This window comes from Topomyia yanbarensis, chromosome 2, assembly GCF_030247195.1.
Source record: "Topomyia yanbarensis strain Yona2022 chromosome 2, ASM3024719v1, whole genome shotgun sequence".
NCBI classification, from domain to species: Eukaryota; Metazoa; Arthropoda; class Insecta; order Diptera; family Culicidae; genus Topomyia; species Topomyia yanbarensis.
Window position 1 is genome coordinate 403,683,019 of NC_080671.1, and position 20,492 is coordinate 403,703,510.

The 20,492-nt window shown below is 47.6% G+C and overlaps 2 protein-coding genes across 2 annotated transcripts in view; both read left to right on the plus strand.

Annotated features, from left to right (window-relative positions):
* The window catches only part of LOC131684969 (high affinity copper uptake protein 1), a 146,588-nt gene that overhangs the window by 6,033 nt on the left and 120,063 nt on the right, over positions 1 to 20,492 (plus strand). The gene's annotated exons all lie outside the window — the stretch shown is intronic.
* On the plus strand, positions 1,292 to 9,949 carry LOC131684968 (uncharacterized). The gene is made up of 2 exons (XM_058968267.1): positions 1,292 to 2,014; positions 2,061 to 9,949. Exon 2 carries the CDS (start codon positions 3,460 to 3,462, stop codon positions 9,076 to 9,078), a length of 5,619 nt encoding a protein of 1,872 aa, XP_058824250.1. The 5' UTR covers positions 1,292 to 2,014; positions 2,061 to 3,459; the 3' UTR covers positions 9,079 to 9,949.

Consider the following 20,492-nt stretch of genomic DNA (forward strand, 5'->3'; position numbering starts at 1 on the left):
TACAGCTCTTGCCAAACTGAGTACATTTTCCCAAACTGAGTACATTTTCCCGTATAGCAGTAGAATACATTTTTGTTTTGCTGCTGTACTCAGACTGCTCAGTGAGAGTGTGGCGTAGTAAAGTTTGTTCTCTCGCTTTGTACATTTTTCTCTGCATAGTCAAAGCCCACACACGACAGCGTTGATACCGGCCGTGGCGTAAATGAGCCGCATTCATTGTCGTCATTTTTGAATAAAAATATTAAAAAGATTGAAAATATTAAAAAATGTAAAATAAGGAAAGAGAAGCTGTACGGCTCGCGTCTGGTGGCTGTACTGGGGACAGTAGTTTTTTGTCATGTTACTGCTTTGCACACAGGCAGCCGTACAGCGGTGGGTGTCCTGCACTAGCGAATGATAGCAGCATCGAGAGAGAAATGAGAATGTAGGCAGAAAAATTACAGCCGCAGAAAAGGTAGGCATTTTGCATCCTTGAACATTGCTGTCAACAATGACTATTCGCTGCCATCAGACGTCGCCAGGTTTTAGAAAAATTGAGATGTACTTTCATACTCAATTGAATCAGATAAGTAGGAACGAACAACAAACTGTAAGTAGCATACATCTTATTTTAACATCATGCATATTTGTATTAACATATTATTTACAGGTAACACACATATCTCAACATGCAACACTTCCCATACACACGTAAACATTCACACACGCAAATATACAAATGCTCGACAGGTGACTGGGCCAAGTGCATTCACTCGTAGGATCTATCATTTCGATGATCGCCTTGATTCTACGAAACCAGTGCACAATTAAGCTGACATAAGCTAGTCTCGTCTGGTGAATGCATGTAACCTGGATGCCCCAGACACGACAGGACGAGACGGACAGATGACGGACTGGACTCGACGGGGCCTAGTTCAGAGTTTTAGGCATTCTTCAATGCACGGCTAGCGACCTCAAAAAAAAAAAAAAAAGTATGCCCCGGCATTGTATGGCAACACGTCCAATGTTATAAGGATAGGCAATGTTCAATTGGATTCGTTTTTTGACAGCTAAACGCGAATCCAATCGATCCAAAATGGAGTCTCCGCAGTTCTCTTTCTAGAGTTTTTTTATTTTACACCACCGATTTCGTCCGGGTTTTTTCAATAGCGATCATTGTTACTATTTACAGCTGGTATCAGCTTGATAATTCTGCAAAAATGCGAAAAAACAGTTTCGCCTCTAAACTGCTAGCAAAAAAAGTATCGCCCTGTTTGTTTGCATGGAGCGTGGAGGGCGAAACTTTAAATAAACAAACAAAAATACAGTTTCGCCCGTTGTATTTTTTGCTGTAGTTTAAGAAAGCAATATCGTAGAATTCAAAATTTTTGGTTAGTTTGTTGCGTTTCAAAGCCCTCATTCGCATGTATGAAAAAAGCCTTATGTTTACATTTGTAAGTATCGCCCTTTTCACAAAAAAGCGTTGATTTATCCTAGAGGGATTCAGCATCGTTGCTTGATACTACTACTGAATAGGCATAAGTCATAGACGGTAAAGAAGACAGACTATCGAGAGCTCGGCGTGTTTGAGAAATGAATTCTTCGCTTAATGAAACTGCCGTATGAAGGTATTAAAATTTCGAACAGCTTATTTATAACCACAGATGCAAAGTCAAACCAAATGAGCTCGGTTTGTTTTCCTCACGAAATACCTATCCTAAAAGGGTTTGTGCAGTGCATTTTTTATGTTTTCCTCACGAAATAATTCGGCACCATTATGTTTTTCATGGGAATAAAGGTCAATGGTCCTATACCTAGTACACTAACATGTCGACATTGGAAGGCTGATACAACACATCAGACTACAGCGGGCTTGGCATGTGGTGCGAATGCCTGAAGAAAGACTACCTATGCTCAACAGAGAATATAAGAGTATGGGGATTCGGGATAGACCTTGCTGGCTGTGTGTAAACGAGAAAATTGCGCGTGCTGTGGGTGGAAACAGGTGACCAAATGTCGGGTTTAGGGACAAAATGTCGAAAGACAAAACGTCGAATGGACAAAAAGTCGAAAGACAAAAGGTCGAAAGGACAAATGGTCGAAAAGGACAATAGGTCGAAAAGACGAAAGGCCGAAAGAGACAAAAGGTCGAAGAGACAAAACGTCGAAAGGGACAAAACATCGAAAGGATACAATATTGAAAGTCATTAGACGTAAGGGAACAATAAGACTTTTTTACGCTGCTTCTTATTCCATCGCAGTTTTTTTTAACATAGATTTTTCATTAGAAGCATAACTGAGGGCAAACAACCAAGACAATCAATTACTGTTTTCTACTGTCTGTTGTTTTTCAAGTCCAGTTGATTAATATCTATGTATTTATATTTGCTTAGTTCGTTACTGTCTTGTGTTTAAGTGGAGTTGTTCAATACTCACCTCTAATTCTCCAATACGAACCTGAAATGAAAATGAAATTTTATGTTTTGTATATACTTGTAAATACTTACCTAGATTTAAGAATAAGTGAACTAAACTAACCCTAGAAACAAATGCAATGTAAAGATACTTACCATAAGATTCACACTTCAAACCCGTTGTGCGAGCATAAGGCAGGAATGGATTCTGCATCACAAAACCGCTGTCAATCAGCTGTACCATAAAACAGACGACGAATGTAAACAAACAACATAGAACAATAAACAGATAATTAAAAGCAATCAGTGGTGTCGGTCGCAGAAAAATCAATCGAAGTTCGTTTTTATTTCGCGATATCCCAAGTTCCCTACAAACCCGTTATACTCGCGCGCGATCTCCAGCGGAAGGTGCAGTGGATGCAGAAGAAAGTCCTGATCCAGCAGGTGAAAATAGGAGAAAAGTGTTTCGAAAAGATCCAAAAGTGAGAAGAGTAGCGAAGTGCGTGAACATAAATTTGGTCCTTCGAGCCGGATCTTGAAGAAAAGTGCCCGCGAGTGAACAGGAAACTGCCCAGAATAGGCAAAAAGTGAACTAAAGGTGCCCAGAAGAGGCAAAAGGTGATTGTAAATTGCCCAGAATAGGCGAAAAAATCGCAAAGAACGGCCCCGCTGAAGACGGGTAAAGCCAGAAAAAGTGCGCGAAAGGTGATTTTCGGTAGCGTCCCCAAGCGGCAAACTAGCCATTTTACGCGGTAGTGCAAACAAAACCGCATAGTGTTCCCTCCAAGAATCCACCATCGCAGAATATTTACATCGTTACAACGAGTAGTGCGTGCGAGACACAGCCAGCTGACGATAGCGTAGGTAGTGTGCATTGTTTACCTACTGCCTGAACGGAGCGCGCCGTGCTGGAACATAAAGATTTCTGAAGGAATATTTTCAAAAAAGTTTTTAAGTTTCGCGGTGAAATTTTTATTTTGCAAATTGACTGTTCGGGTGCATTTTGGATTCTTGGAGGTTGAAAAGTGCGTGAGTGAACGGGAATACGGCGCTACCGAAGAAGAAAATGGCCGACGAGAGGAAATTCAGTGAGTTGGAGCTGACGAAGCAGAATATTGTCGATTCAATGGCTTTGTTGGAATATTATGCGAAGGAGTTCGACAAGGACAGTAAGTTTGCGGGCCAAGTAGAAGCGTGGGCGGAAAAGTTGGAGAAATTTTACGACGAGTTTCACCGGACGGTGGTGAAATTGGAGATGTTTTCCACCGATAAGAAGCCAATCGACCTGAAAAAGGAACGGCAGTTGTTCGACGGTCGCTATTATGCTCTTCGGTCCTTCTACTTGGCCAAACTGGCGAAGAAAATACGTTCTCCCCCTTCTGCCAACCCCGCACCATCGAGACCAATGAACATCAGGCTTCCGGAGCTTAACCTACCCAAGTTTAGCGGTAAGTTGGAAGACTGGTGTGTTTTTCGCGATTCGTTTGAATCCGCTGTAGGTTCCCGGAGCGACATCAGTGCGGTCGAGAAGATGCACTATCTGAAGGGCCTCGTTCAAGGAGAGGCAGCGCGCATTCTCGACCCTATCAAAATAAGCGAGCAGGGCTACAAGGACGCTTGGCGAACGTTGCGGCTGCGTTTTGAGAACAACCGGCAGTTAATCAAGTGTCACATTCGGACGCTTTTCGACACTCCAGTGATGCGCAAGGAATCAGCTGAAGATCTGCTTGCGCTGATCGATCGCTTCGAGCAGCAGATATCCGTTCTGAAGAGCTTGGGTGAACCAGCCGACCGATGGAGCTCTATCCTGGTTTACCAGCTATCTATACGCCTCGATCCTTGTACGCTCCGGGAATGGGAGAACCACTGTAGCAAACTCGATGCTGACAACATCGCTTCGGTTCTGGGAGGAACCGCCGGCACATCAGAGGACACAAGCACTGGTGCGTCAACTTCAATGCCATCATACGTGACGATGGTAAACTTCCTCCAGAACTACGCTCGAGTTTTGCAAGCAGTTTCTTCAGCCACTTCGAACACCGCTCCTCCTCGCAGCAAGCCAAATCCGACATCCAAGCTAGCAGCCTTTCCAGTCGCAGCTACACAGCAAACTGCAGTATCCAGTACACCCTCTTCCAGCGCCAGCAAGCCGAAGCCGTGCGACAAGTGCGGTGAGAGTCACTACCTGTACAGCTGTCCGGAATTTCGGAAACTCAACCTTCGCCAACGGATAGATCTGGTAAGACAGAAAAACCTTTGCATTAACTGTTTGAGATCGAGTTCCCATTATGCCCGGAACTGTTCTGGGTCAAGATGCCGTACATGTACCAAGAAGCACCACACGCTTCTTCATACTGAGCCCTCTGACGACAATCCCGCTTCTGGTCAAGCCACCGGATCAACTTGCTGTGTTGCCCTCCAGCCGACTCTCACCGCAGCATCTGCGCTGCATGCTCCAAACTCACTGTCACCCCAGTCTGTTTCGCAAGCTCCCATCCAGCAACCGTCTACCTCTACCTCAATCGCAAACTTATCCCACATTCATGCGCCTTCCATGAGTTCTCAGACTGCCCTCGTATCACATACTGGTGAAGTGATTCCTGGAACCGTTTTCCTTCCGACTGCGCTAGTGAACATCCGTAACGGTAGAGGTCGCATCGTCACTGCTCGTTGCTTGCTGGACTGTGCTTCCCAACGCAACTTTGTTTCTGGGGCTCTTTGCGAACGACTGCAGCTTCCTCGCATCCGATTGCCGCATGCTATCCCGATAAGCGGAATCGGAAACACTACAACGCTGGTTGAATACCAGGCCACGATAACCATCTTCTCTCGAGTCACTCCCTTCTCCGTACAATGCTCCATGCTCGTTCTGCCTTCCATTACCGTCAAGCTGCCCCAGTCGACGATAGAAGCCCGCCACTGGCCGATTCCAAAGCACGTGGAGCTTGCAGATCCAACATTCGCTGTTACTGGCGACATCGACATGATTCTGGGTGCCGCCCATTTCTTCCAAATTCTTCGATACGGCAGGATATCGCTCGGGGAAGAGTTACCGCTTCTGCAGAACACAGAGTTCGGTTGGGTCGTCTCCGGAGAGTGTTTATTGGAAAACCACGATCACAGCGATCCACGCAAGTGCCAGTTCAGTAATCCCTGCACAATCGATGAATTGGTCAACCGATTCTGGCAGCTCGAAGAAGTCCACGATGCAAAGGGATGGTCTCCGTCGGAACGATACTGTGAGGAACATTTCTTGAAGAACACCACCCGCAACTCCGAAGGCCGCTACGTCGTCAAGCTGCCCAAGCGTGACGAGCTGCTTTGGCAGTTAAAGGACAACAAATACAACACCACCCGCCGCTTCTTCTCTCTACAACGCTCACTCGGTGCGAGTCCCGATAAGAAGGCGATGTATCAGCAGTTCATCCACGAGTACGTGAGATTGGGACATATGCGGGAGATTGGCCCCGATGAAATCGACGCGCAACCGCAATACTACCTTCCACACCACGCTGTGATGAAACTCGACAGCACCACTACAAAGCTTCGTACCGTATTCGACGCATCATGCCGCTCGAAGTCCGGTATCTCGCTGAACGATGTCCTGCTTCTTGGTCCCACAATCCAGGACACTCTCGTGACGATTGTCCTCCGTTTTCGAATCCACCAGTTCGTGATATCTGCGGACATTGAAAAAATGTACCGGCAGATTTTGGTCCATCCCACCGACCAACCGCTGCAGCGAATTCTCTGGCGCGACGATCCCGAGGCTCCACTGAAGAGCTACCAGCTCCGCACCGTCACATACGGCACAAGCAGTGCTCCATTTTTGGCAACTAGGGTGCTGCAGAAGCTCGCCGATGATGAAGGGCAACATTTTCCGCTGGCGGAACCCGCTGTCCGCCACGACTTCTACGTCGACAATTTGCTGTCCGGTTCTGACGATGCTGAATCTCTCGCCGTTACCTGCAACCAGCTCATTGCAATGCTCGCCTGCGCAGGACTTCCTCTCCGACAATGGTCTTCGAATTGTCAAGCTATTCTTGATACCATTCCGTTGGAGCTCCGAGAGACGAAAACACTACTCGATTTGGACCACGAGTCCTCCGTGACTGCACTTGGCCTCCGCTGGGAACCGTCGACCGATTTTCTTTCGTTCAAGACGCCGAATTGGAAGGAATGCACGGTTCTGAACAAACGAACGATCCTCTCTCAGATCAGCAGTCTTTTCGACCCCTTAGGTTTGATTGGACCGACCATTGCAAAGGCGAAAATCATGCTGCAGAGTCTTTGGAAACTCCATCTCGACTGGGACACACCCGTGGCTAACGGATTCGCTCACGAATGGCAGGAATTTCACCAGAAGCTTTCAGCACTTGCCCACCTTCGAGTTTTTCGCCATGTGTTACGTCCGGGTTACGACCGCTTGGAGATTCACGGGTTCAGCGACGCTTCAGAGTCTGCATATGGCGCATGCATCTATCTCCGGTCAATACCTGCCGAGGGCCCTTGTACAGTTCGCCTGGTGATTTCTAAGTCCAAGGTCGCTCCGATGGGGACTCAAACCATTCCACGCCTCGTGCTATGCGCAGCTCAACTCCTGTCCAGACTTCTTAAACAAGTTCAGGACAGCATCGACATAACCGCCACCACATATCTATGGACCGATTCTTCCATCGTCTTGAACTGGATATCCGCAACTCCATCGACATGGAAGACGTTCGTAGCCAACCGAGTGGCTGAAATCCAAGAGCTGACGTCTCACGCCGTTTGGAATCACGTCCCATCCGAAGACAATCCCGCCGATCTCGTTTCTCGAGGAATGGACCTCGATGAACTCCTCGCTAGTGCACTGTGGTGGAACGGACCGCAGTGGCTAAAACCAATATTCGCTCCTTGGCCAGCGAAGTACGTCGTCGTAGCGACCTCAAACTTAGACCAACCGGAGGTCCGACAGACTATTGCCCTTCCGGTCGTGAGCGTAGAACCGTCAGATATCGTCGATCGCTATTCCAATCTTCGTCAGCTACTTCGGATCGGCACACTTCTTCGGCGTTTCGCCGCTAACTGCCTTCACCGGAAGAATCACCAACCAATTCTTGTCGGCCCGTTGACGGCTCTTGACATTGATCGCACTCTGCTCAATCTGGTCCGTCGCATACAACAGCAGTACTTTGCCAACGAGATACGCCAACTTGAAACCGTCGGAAAAGTAAACCGTAAATCCAAGCTACGGTATCTGCACCCGACACTCGTAGACGGCATTATTCGTGTCGGCGGCCGGCTTCACAATGCTGCAATACCTGTCGACGGAAGACACCCGATCGTCCTCCCCAAACATCGTCTCACCGACATGATCGCCACGAGAGAACACCATAAGACGCTCCATGCCGGTCCCAGCTTACTACTATCCTCGTTGCGCCAAAGATTTTGGCCCCTCGGCGGACGGAACTTGGTTCGCAACATTGTTCACGGCTGCATGGTATGCGCACGTGCCAAACCCAAGCCGTTGCAGCAGCTGATGGGGGATCTGCCATCTGTTCGGGTCAACCAGGCGTACCCGTTTCAGAATGTTGGCGTTGACTTGGCTGGGCCAATGTACGTGAGAACGTCACTCCGAAATAAGAGATCGCCATTCTTCAAAGCCTACATCACCGTATACGTATGTATGGCTACCAAAGCCGTGCACTTGGACCTTGTGTCGGATCTGACCACTGGCACATTCATTGCGAGCCTGCGAAGATTCGTCGGCCGTAGAGGAAAGCCTGCGCATATCTACTGCGATAACGCCACGAACTTTGTTGGAGCACATCGAGAACTGGAAGAACTGCGGAAGCTTTTCCGAACTCAAGTTCACCAAGATGCCGTAGCAAACGAATGCGCAGACAACGGAATACAGTTCCACTTCATCCCACCTCGCTCTCCCACATTCGGTGGAATCTGGGAAGCCTGCGTGAAATCCGTGAAGACCCTGCTTCGCAAAATCCTCGGAAATGCTCACCTAACCGAATCCGAGCTGCAAACCGCATTGATTCAGGTCGAGTCAATGCTAAACTCTCGCCCAATCACGCCGTTGCCGGACAATCCATCCGATGAGCTGGCTCTGACTCCAGGACATTTCCTGATTGGTCGTCCGTTGAATGCGGTACCTGATCCAGATTGCCGTGAAGTTCCTGAATCCAGGTTGTCTCGATGGGAACGAGTACAACAGCTAACTCAGCACTTCTGGAGTCGTTGGCACAAGGAGTATCTCGCCACCCTGCAAAGTCGCTACCGCTGGACAGAAGCCATGGACAATCTAGCCGTTGGTTCCATCGTCGCTCTCAAAGATGAGAGAGCACCGCCGTTGAAATGGCCCCTGGGACGCGTGCTCAGCGTTCATCCCGGCCCTGACGGCCTTGTTCGTGTCGCCACTGTGAAGTCGACCTTCGGCATCGTTCAACGCGCCATCCCGAAGCTCTGCTTACTTCCAATTGAAGTTGCGCCACCCATCGTAGCACAGAGTCCCGCACCAATTAGCAGCCCTACGTCAACAACGCCAAAGGAAGGCCCTTGCTCAGGGAACCGAGCCGCCGGACGAGATCCCGGCCCTTGCTCAGGGAACAGAGCCGCCGGACGAGATCCCGGCCCTTGCTCAGGGTACAGAGCCGCCGGACGAGCTCCCGGCCCCTACTCGGGGAAATGAGTCGCCAGACGAGATCCTGGCCCAAGCTCGGGGGTATCGAGCGGTTCGTGGTTCACCTGTAAAGAACCAAGCCTCGCCGTGTGGGTTCCTAGAACCCCCGGCTGGGACTTGACTCAAGTTAAGTACCCCATCCTAATTTGTCAAACCAACAGTTCGCGTACAGATGTTCCTCCTTTACAGCACACCACTCCCGGACAGTATCTTGCAGTCGGACCCGACGCACCTCGAAAAATCATCCTGGAAGCTGTAAGAAGGCCTGTACCGACAAGACGAATCCAGATCTTCATATCCCGTTGAACGTCAGTCATCGCAAGAAGCTCGAACTTCCGCCGCTAATGCCCGTTGAATTCCTTAAAATTTCATTGGCGGCCGGAATGTTCAATACTCACCTCTAATTCTCCAATACGAACCTGAAATGAAAATGAAATTTTATGTTTTGTATATACTTGTAAATACTTACCTAGATTTAAGAATAAGTGAACTAAACTAACCCTAGAAACAAATGCAATGTAAAGATACTTACCATAAGATTCACACTTCAAACCCGTTGTGCGAGCATAAGGCAGGAATGGATTCTGCATCACAAAACCGCTGTCAATCAGCTGTACCATAAAACAGACGACGAATGTAAACAAACAACATAGAACAATAAACAGATAATTAAAAGCAATCAGTGGTGTCGGTCGCAGAAAAATCAATCGAAGTTCGTTTTTATTTCGCGATATCCCAAGTTCCCTACAAACCCGTTATACTCGCGCGCGATCTCCAGCGGAAGGTGCAGTGGATGCAGAAGAAAGTCCTGATCCAGCAGGTGAAAATAGGAGAAAAGTGTTTCGAAAAGATCCAAAAGTGAGAAGAGTAGCGAAGTGCGTGAACAGGAGTAGACTATTCCCTTTTATGTTTGCCTTCTCTGGCTACTATACTCTATAGACTGAGTGTTGTTCTGTTTTCATGGTAATTTTGGGCCTTTGAATTAGATCGGAAATTTGTGATAACTACTTTGTTGTCGTCAGTTATCTGTCATTCATCAACCGTTTCATGCGCAGCTTATTCGAATTATACTATGTTCAGGTAGTAGTTCTTCAACTTTGAAGCCTGCGCTGTTCTTGGTGTAGTACCAACTGCGAGCCTTGGCAATTTTTAATTTAAACTATGTTTTTGAAATTACTGAAAAACCGCGCCAAATAGAATACAAAACAAACCGAAAGGTAAGACACTGATTCAAGCAACGATACAATTTGAAAATACTAGCCCCGAAAATGACATCATATCAATTGCTTTAATTCTTAAGCATTAGATATATTTATTTTGTAGTGTTGCTCTGTTATACTAATTTTAACTTATATGTTAATGTTAAACAAATAATGAATTCTACCATGAATTTGAATTTTACAATAATTTTTTTTAATGTTTGTTGGTGTTTTTCCTTCTTTATATCATGAGCTGCTCTTTATATTGATCTTCTAATAATATTCCTTTTGCAATGATGATTTGAGATTTGGGGTACAATACATCATATTTAGATCGCCTGTCGCAAACAATTATACAGAAAATAGTACAGAAGTATCCAATAGTCCAAAAATTTTTTTCGAATGTTCCAAACACAAAATATGTTCGCTAAAGCTAAGACGGAACTGCTTTAAAGTTAACCGCATAGCCAGCGTAATGCGGTGTAAGCGGATAACCGAGGTGAAGGAACCGAAGTGGCACCAAGCCGCTGAGGATCCGCTGAACGAGGTGGCCGCTGACCCGCCGTCGGAAGCGGCAGTTCTCGTTTCCGACTGAGCGGAGCACCGTTGGACAGCACAAGAAGTAAAGCGATATGACGTAGCCACATTAGCCGGCAGTGTTGATTTATTTATTTGTTTTTGCCTTTCTCAAAGAGGGGAGTAAGGGAAAATTTCTAAATCGAATTTGTATTTTGGGTGCCAAATGACTTTACAATGCATGAAACGTTGAGATTTGATGTAACCTCGAAAATTTTTTTTGAAGAAGATTGACTTTTTTGACTTTGGCACATTTTTGCCTTTCTCATATAGAAAGGTTATGCAATCGCTCTAAAAATCGTCAACCTAATCCCCAAACAAAATATTTTTTTGGTTTGTATAAGCTTAGGTAGGAGTATGCCGTAAGGGGTTGCTACTTTAAAACTATAACTAGTTTAAAATTTCTTAACGGATCTTCCTCCTTGATTCGCCGCTGGTTTCATGCGATGTTTCAGTGTCGACACATAGTATCTCAAAATCGTGGCTATCGATCCATTGTATGTACTATGTGCAAATCGTACTGAATATGTAATATACATTTCCACCATTGTATTGAACATAATGAGCCATGGAATCGTAGCTTGGACAAATGAGAAAGGCACAATTGCACCACTAGGTGGATTAAAACAGGTTTTTATTTATTTATTTATTCATTTATTTCATTTTAACAAGTGCTCTCCTGCTTTAAAATGATGAATTATGATTGGTATGTGACATTTTTAATTATATATATATATATAATATTGTTAAACAAATTTTTATTTCACTATAATATACAAAGAAAAAGGCTTCAATGATATTCGCCTTTGTTTGAACGTTGCCAATCCTTTAAAGTTTTATCTATGAATACATTAGCTACGGTATTTAATTTTTCGTTCCTTGAATAGTTAAAAATTTGGTTTTGACCTTAAATTTATCTGACCTTTTGTATTTTGACCTTTTGTCCTTTCGACCTTATATTATAGTTCTAGGGTTCGAAAGCAATTTTTAACAAACTTTGCTTAGCAAAGAAGGTATTGGGTGTCGGTTCATGTAAAAACATGGAAAATCAGGTGTTGTGTACCTGAAAATGGGTATATGTTGTACTAAACTACACTAAATTATACTCTAAATTACACTCTTTTGGCGTACCTTCCTTTGCAGAATGGTAAATAAAAACAGCTTGATTTGAGACGTCAGTCTCTTATTCAAGTGCGCGATCAAACCAAGTCTCGACAAACATATGATTACGGCTTAAAAGCCAACTGTCAAAATTCTCTTTGAAAGGAAATTCCGTTACTGGCTAAACACGGTTTGCGGCAGTTAATGAAAGAGGAAACTTTTCTCTTTTGTTTACTACCAACATCTGTGATTGATGAGTAACGGTTTGTCCGGAATTTCCTTTCAAAGAGAATTTTGACAGTTGGCTTTTAAGCCGTAATCGTATGTTTGTCGAGAAGTGGACAACAAGTGTGTATTTTAACCTAGGAAAAGAATTCCTTTTTCTCCTTTCGTGGTCCCCAAAGAAAATAGTGTTCACCCCAAGTGGTTCCTGCATTTTACTGAAGCTGCCTCTATTAGTTCACCTTCCGGACGGACATAATAACTGGCGACGAGGTCAACTACGGAACGCGGTACGACGGTAATACCGGACAGATTCCCGGTCATCCGGACATATTTTAAAACGCCGCTTCTAGAGCGTGTCCATTGAAGTGCAGAAAATTTTTAAGTACTTAAAGTATAGAACAAAAGAAACAGTGAAAGTGGATTTTCTCGATATTTTTTTTCGTTCATGGTGTGAGAAGGACGGCTTTTTTTTTTTTTTTTTTTTTACAATGGAGAAGACCTTTATGTCCTAGCCCAGTACACGTGCTAACGGTAGGGTCCAATCTACCACACGGGGTGCACTGGGGGCGTGTCGGACTCGAATGGTGACCAGCCATTAATACCGACTAAACTCCATTGGGCTCCGCCATCATTCCTCCCAGGAACTACCTCTCGGTATTACTTCTGGGGGGATGGCTGTACTAAATGTACTCATTCACTCTCACTCACGCGATCATACATCCTGTATGAGGCTTACTTGGGTGCTCTCTCAATCACACTTTGATTCACTCTCAAACACTCCCACATGAGGCTGACTTTTGTGCTCACCTTTTACGTTCCATGCGAGGCTGACTTGTGTGCTCACCTTACTCATTCCTTGCTAGGCTTACTTTTGTGCTCGCCCTACCCATCCATGTGAGGCTGACTTGGGTGCTCACCCTATCACCTGATTCACTCTCAATCGTGCCACTCTATTGTACCTTTGTCACTCCCTCTGGCATCCCATGTGGGACATTTTTCTTAGGCCCCACTTCTAACATACCATGCGAGGCTGACTTTTGTGCTCACCTTTTTCATTCCTTGCTAGGCTGACTTTTGTGCTAGCCTCTACCAACCTGTGAGGCTGACTTTTATGCTCACCCTTAACATGCAGTGTGAGACTGACTTGGATGCTCACCCTTTCACTCCTCTGCCACGCCATGAGGCATCGATAGCTTAGTTCCAACATACTACGCTACGACCCTCCCGTCTTGGCATGAGGCAGTCCACTTATACGCCTATACACTCACTCTTCTGTCTTGCTTCGGGGTGGCTGGGTTTACCCCTTACGCGGTTGCCATTCGCTGCGCCAAACCTGCCTCGGCATGAACAGACCATTCACTCCCTTTTTTTGCGCTTGGCCTTTTTTGCTCCCACTAACCAATCACTAGTTGGCCGTGCCCCCCGTCTGTTGCTCGGTTCGCCAGATTACCTGTAGCCTACTGGCAATCTGGATGGTAGCAGCCGAGACTGCGTTCCACTTCTCCACCGTTTGACACATCCGCTGAATAAGGGTATCCGGGGTTGTGTCCCAGCCACAGACGTCAAGCATTGCTCTTCTTTCGACGTCGAACCGATGACATACGAACAGTATGTGTTCAGCAGTTTCATCTACACCTGGGCAGTCCGGGCAGACTGGGACCTCCGCGTGTCCGAACCTGTGGAGGTACTGACGGAAACAGCCATGGCCTGACAGGAATTGTGTCAGGTGGAAGTGAACTTCCCCATGGGGTCTTCCCACCCAGCTCGATATGCTAGGTATCAGCCGGTGGGTCCACCTACCTTTCGAGGAGTTGTCCCACTCACGCTGCCATCTGGCGACCGAGGTCACCCTGGTGCGCTCGCGGGCTCCCCTATTTCCACGTAGCTCAAAGCACTCCTCATCTTCCCGAATGACCAGCCCGACTGGCATCATGCTTGCTATCACGCAGGTGCATCGTGTGATACCGTGCGGTAGGCAGATATCACTCTGAGGCACATCACGCGGTAGGTGCTCTCCAGTTTCTGTAGGTAACTGGTTACCCTCAGTGCTCTTGACCATGACGGGCCGCCGTACCTGAGGATAGATACGGCAACGCCTGCCAGTAACCTACGTCTACTGGCGCACACCTTTGAGCTGTTGGACATCATTCTCGATAGTGCCGCAACAGCAGTCGACGCTCTCTTGCACGTATAGTCGACATGGCTGCCGAAGGTCAGCTTGTCGTCTATGATGACTCCGAGAGACTTCAGACTTCGCTGTGAAGTGATCGCGACTTCTCCCACATGGATAACTGCATGTTGTGCCGACTTGCGGTTGTTGACGATAACTACCTCCGTCTTATGATGAGCGAGCTCCAGGCCTCTCGCGCTCATCCATTCCTCCACCGTGCTAATCGCGTGTTCTGCGGTTAGTTCTACCTCAGGGATTGACTCCCCGTAGACCTCCAAGGTTACGTCGTCAGCAAAGCCGACGATCTTGACCCCAGGAGGGAACTTCAGTCTCAGAACCCCGTCATACATGAGGTTCCATAGCACCGGGCCTAGGATCGAGCCCTGCGGGACTCCGGCGGTAATCGGAACCCTTTTCTGACCGGCATCGGTCTCGTATATCAGTACGCGGTTTTGGAAGTAACTTTCCAGGATCCGGTACAGACCCACCGGTAGGCTAAGCCGGTGTAACGAGAGCGCGATGGCATCCCAGCTTGCGCTGTTAAATGCGTTCTTCACGTCAAGTGTCACTAACGCGCAGTATCGAATACCTCGCCTTTTTCGTTGGATCGCTATCTCGGCAGTATTTATCACTGAGTTGAGAGCGTCCACTGTGGACTTACCCTTCCGAAAGCCAAACTGGTTGCTTGACAGACCGTCCGTACCTTCCGCGTACGGGGTGAGCCTGTTGAGGATGATCCTCTCAAGCAGTTTGCCAGTCGTGTCTATCAGACAGATTGGTCTGTACGCCGATGGGTCGCCTGGCGGCTTCCCGGGCTTCGGCAACAGCACCAGTTTCTGCCTTTTCCATCTATCGGGGAAACGGCACTCGTCAAGGCATCTCTGCATAGCTAGCCTGAACATGTTCGGGTTCGCTATGATCGCTGCCTTGTTCATTGCTAGGGATTTAGCCACTGCGAGTAGTTCTTCATTCGTCACTGGAGCCACCATTTCGACCGTGCCCGCACTGTCTCGTAGTGCAGGTGGCCAGGGGCTTGTGGCTCGAGACGGGAAGAGTACTTCGATAATCGTTGCCAACCGGTCCGGAGACCGTTCTGGGGGTGAGGAGCCCCCTTTGGTCTTGGCCATCACAATCCGGTAGGCGTCACCCCACGGATTCGCGTTGGCACTCTCACACAGGTTGTCGAAACACGCTCTCTTGCTGCTTTTAATAGCCTTGTTAAGGGCTAATTTCGCAGCTCGAAACGCTTCACGGCGGTTCTCTCTTGCATCCTCGGTGCGAGCTCTTTGCATCCTACGTCTAGCTCTGAGACAGGCTGACCGTAGAGCTGCAATCTCGGCACTCCACCAGTATACCGGGCATCTACCGTTTCTTGGCAGTGTTTTTCTCGGCATAGTGGCGTCGCACGCGCGTGATAGAACAGCTACCAGCGCATCCCCGCTTAGACTGTCGGTGTTGGCCTCCAGTCCCAGGGCCGCGGTGAAAGCTTCGCTATCGAAGTGATTGGACTCCACCCGCGTACCTGACAGGGATCTCCCGCCCTCGGATGCTGCACACCATAGTTGATCTTAAAGCGGATTGCTAGATGATCGCTATGGGTGTAGCCTTCGTCTACCCTCCATTCCATGCCTGGAGCCAGACTCGGGCTGGCAAAGGTCAAATCAATCCACGCCTCCACTCCGTTTCTACGGAATGTACTAGCGGAGCCATCATTAGCTAGCACAGTATCGAGTTTCGCAAACGCTTCCATTAGCGCTTGACCCCTGCTATTTGTACAGCGGCTGCCCCACTCCACTGCCCAAGCGTTGAAGTCTCCCGCTATTACTACCGGTTTCCGGCCCACGAGGTCCGACGAGAGCCTGTCGATCATCTGGTGGAACTGTTCTATTGGCCACCTTGGTGGGGCGTAGCAGCTGCAATAGAACACACCATTGATCTTGGCAATCGCCACACCCTCGGCGGAGGGGTGTATTACCTCTTGAACCGGGAACCTTCCCGTTGTACAGATTGCCACCATTCCAGACCCGTCCGACACCCAATTGCCGTTGCCGGCAGGGATGCTGTACGGGTCTGATAAGAGGGCGACATCTGTCCTCGACTCCGAGACCGACTGCCACAGCAGCTGTTGGGCTGCTGCACAATGGTTAAGATTTAGCTGTGTGACTCTCACGGCTTCTTCTTATTTAACTCGCCGAAGGGACACGAAGGTCCGCCCATAGCATGTTTATGGGCTTGCTTCTTAGCGGTGCAGATAAGGCACTTATATGCCTTAGTGCACCCCCGCTCTTTATGCCCCTCCTCGCCGCATCGACGACATAGCTTGCTCCTGTCTATGCCTTTGCATTCGTAAGCTTTATGGCCGGATTCTAGGCACCGATAGCACCTGTCCACTGAAGGCGGCTGGGGTATACTAATGGGGCATACCGACCAGCCGATCTTCAGCTTCCCTTTCTCGGTTACCTTTTTGGCATCCGCATTCAGTAGCCTGAGGTAGGCTACTTGGGTGCCAGAGGGTCCATCCCTCAATCGCACAGAGGCCCGCTCGATTGTGACGCCGCAGTGCTCCTTGACGGCTGCGACGACGTCTTCTGCGGTCGTGAACTCGTCCAAGTGCTTGCACTGGAGAGTTGTTTCCGCACCTAGCGACCTGATTTGGGCGCCCTCACCAAGGACCTCTTGGGCCAAGGCCTTATATACTGCACTTGATTGTGCGCCTCGCTTCAGCACCAGGAGCATCTCTCCCGTGTTGGTGCGTCTTACGCTACGCACATCCTGCCCAAGGGCCGAGAGACTTTCGGCCGCCTTCATCGATTTAAGGACATCGGCGTATTTGTCCTTGTCGGTTTTTAACCACAAGGCTTCGCCTCTGTCCTTGGCCTTCCTCGCAGGCCGCGGTACCTCCGGTTTCGGTGCCGGCTTTTTCTTGGTAACCAGCGTCCAGGGGTTTGAGCCCCCCTGCCCCGGTCGTGCCGGGTTGCTGGTACCATCGCTCTCCACAGCGAGGTCACTCTCGCCCTCGCTTACCTCACCCAGGCGGCGTTTGACCTTGACGGTTGCACGCCGAGTGGTGTCGGTTTTGGCACCCTCGCCTGGCGACTTCCTAGGGCGCTTCGCATTCGATGCCGTCTTACGATTGCCCTTTCCCTTTCCCTTCGAGGGGAACTCGGTCGCCGCTCCGATCGACGTGGCTGCTCCGTAGAAGGTAAAGGCCACTGTCTGTGAACCTCTATCGACCTTCTCTCTTTCCTCCCTATTGGAGGCCACTGTCTGGGTTTCTCTGTCGGGCCTCTCCCGACATTCCACCCTCTCAACATATGCCTGCTGTTCCTGTCTTGCGACACGAACAGCTTTCCGGAGCTCCAAGAGGCTCAACTTCAACTCCTTGGCTATGTTCTGCTTTGCGCTAGCGAAGTCGATTATAGAATCGAGTTGCTTCGCTACTTTGCGCATCGCAGCTATTGGCCCCTCCGATGCGTTGGTAGGGATATTGCCTACCGCTGCTGGGGGGTCACTGGTGCTTTCGGATGCAGCACTCATCGCACCACTACTCTCCCCACGGGGGGGAGACCTCGCCAAACCACCTCTTGCGAAGGGGTTTGGCACCTCCGTCTGTTTATTTTTATTTTTATTTACCTCCATGTATAGTCCCACGAGTAGCGCGAGAAATATATGTCCGCCACGCCAGAGCTCCGCATTAGCGTGGTAAGGGACGCTTACTGTGGGGGTTGCCCAGGTACCCCACAGGCTCCGTTAACGATCGAGCATCTTTTTCACCCCCTCGATCACTCATCCCTCGGCACGGGTCGCTTCACGCCTTGGAATTGGGGTTATGCCCTACCTTGCTTTACGTGGTGATCTCGGCCCGGATCATCACAACCATCCTCCTTTACCAGGGCTTTGGACCTGTAGCTCTGGTTCTCAATAGTTCCATATACGTATGTTATTACAGACATGCTACTATTGGGATCCGTCATTCGCTAGCGGACGGCTTGGAAATGACAGTAGTGCCAGTTTTGCACTAAAGGTTTATTTTATACAAAAGTTAGTAAAAATAAAAATTGTTTTGTTCGTTTTTTAGTTTCATTTAAAACAAAACAATTTTTTTATGAAAATTCTAATTTCATTTTGTGATCTTTGGTGTTTAGGTCGCTGTTATTCCAGTGGACTGCTGGAGGAAAACGTATCCGACGGCGCAGTTGGAAGTTTTAGTGGACCTTCCGCTAACGAGCAGGTGATCGTAAGTCGGCACTACGGTGAGTGATTTTTTTTCCTTTTATTATTTTTTTGTCACTCAATTGGTGAAGATTTTCATTAGTGTTAATTTATAGTTCATTGACATGGCGCATACAATGGCAGCCACTATTAAGCCTTTCCGTAACGGTACATCGTTCGGAGATTGGGCCACACGATTGAAATATTTTTTCATCGTGAATAAAATTGACAACGATTCTGACAAAAGAGCATATTTTATCACCATGGGTGGTCAGTGGTTTTTTCTCAACTGAAATTGCTCTACCCTACGGGTAATTTTGAAAATGTTCCAAACGATGATCTAACTAACATAAGACTCGTTTGGATAGATCGGAATCGGATTTAATTCAACGGCGTCGTTTCAACACTCGCATTCACGAACCCTGGACCTCCTGTTCGTAAATGACGTAGAAGCTTCCTGCGCCGTTTCAGAAGCCCCTGAGTCATTAGTTGCATGTGACGCATATCATCCTCCTCTTCTAGTAATGCAGATTTGTCCTCAGTTTGTTTATGACAAAATGCTGGGTGTCAGGGAGTCAAATTTCTCTAGGCTCCAAAGTTCACTGCAGGCCATTGATTGGTAGACTTTTTTGAATTCCGCGATCGATGTAGATGTTGCTTTTACTGGTCCTGAAACAGCTTTTCAGAATAACTGTTAAAGCGTCCCCGACCAAAACCGGCATGGTCCAATCGTTAGCTAAGTAAGATGAAAAGATTGCGAGCAGCTGCGCTATTACACCAGCCGACGAAACCCCATTACACAATGAGAATTTTTTCAAGCCAGCAACAGTTACAAGACATAATATTATAAACGCTTCCTCTTTTCAAGACATGTAGTACAAACCCAATCGAACCTGAAACAAAATCCAAGGCAATTTTGGAACAGATTCAAGCAGAAACGGAGACTGTTTCGTGAGACCAAATCATGTATATCGAAGGATCAACATGACTTTTTTCAGGTAGATCGACAACTACTAATCTAGCCCAATTCACTTCGGTCTGTATTAAAAATATTGAAGTTGGATGTCAGGTCGATACTGTATGCACGGATCTCAAGGCTGCATTCGATCGTGTAGATCGCTCTCTTCTACTGGCAAAGATAAAGCGGCTGGGCGCTTCGTCAAATTTCACAGAGGGGCTTAAATCATATCTCGTAAATCGTATCTGTAAAATTAGGAAATAACGAGTCATACAGCTTCATCAACTTGTCGGGAGTGCCCCAAGGGAGCAATCTAAGATCGTTGCTTTTTTCGTTATTCATCAATGACGTTTGTTATGTTATACCTCCAGGATGTAAACTTATATATGCTGTTGATCTCAAACTGTTTCTCATTGTGCAGTCAATAGCATGGCACTACAGCAACACTTAGATGCTTTTTGTGAATGGTGTAATCGCAACTTGCTGGCTCTCAGCGTGTCGAAATGTTCCATAATATCTTTAACACGCAGAAAAAATTCTATACTCTGGAGGTACACCATCTCAGGAGAGTCGCTAGAGAGAATGACAGTTATCAGAGACCTCGGAGTACTCCTGGACTCATAACTGACATTCAGAAATCATAACTCTCATGTTATAGAACAGACAAATAGAAATCTCTGCTTCATTATAAGAATCGCCAAAGACTTCACTGATCCATATTGTTTACAGACACTCTATTTTTCACTTGTTCGATCTGTCCTGGAAGCTTCAGCACCTATTTGGTGTCCTTACACGAGCATTTGGATCAACCGAATAGAAGCAGTGCAGGCAAGATTCCTCCGTTTCGCTCATAGAACTCTCCCGTAGCGTAACCTAGCAGAGCTACCACCATACATCGATCGATATGGAAACTCTAGCGAAGAGGCGTAACACATTTAGAGCAGTATTTGTTGGGAAGATATTAACTGGCCAAATTCCTGAT

Coding starts and splice junctions, on each gene's coding strand:
- LOC131684968 (XM_058968267.1), top strand. CDS start 3,460: ATGGCCGACGAGAGGAAATTCAGTGAGTTGGAGCTGACGAAGCAGAAT.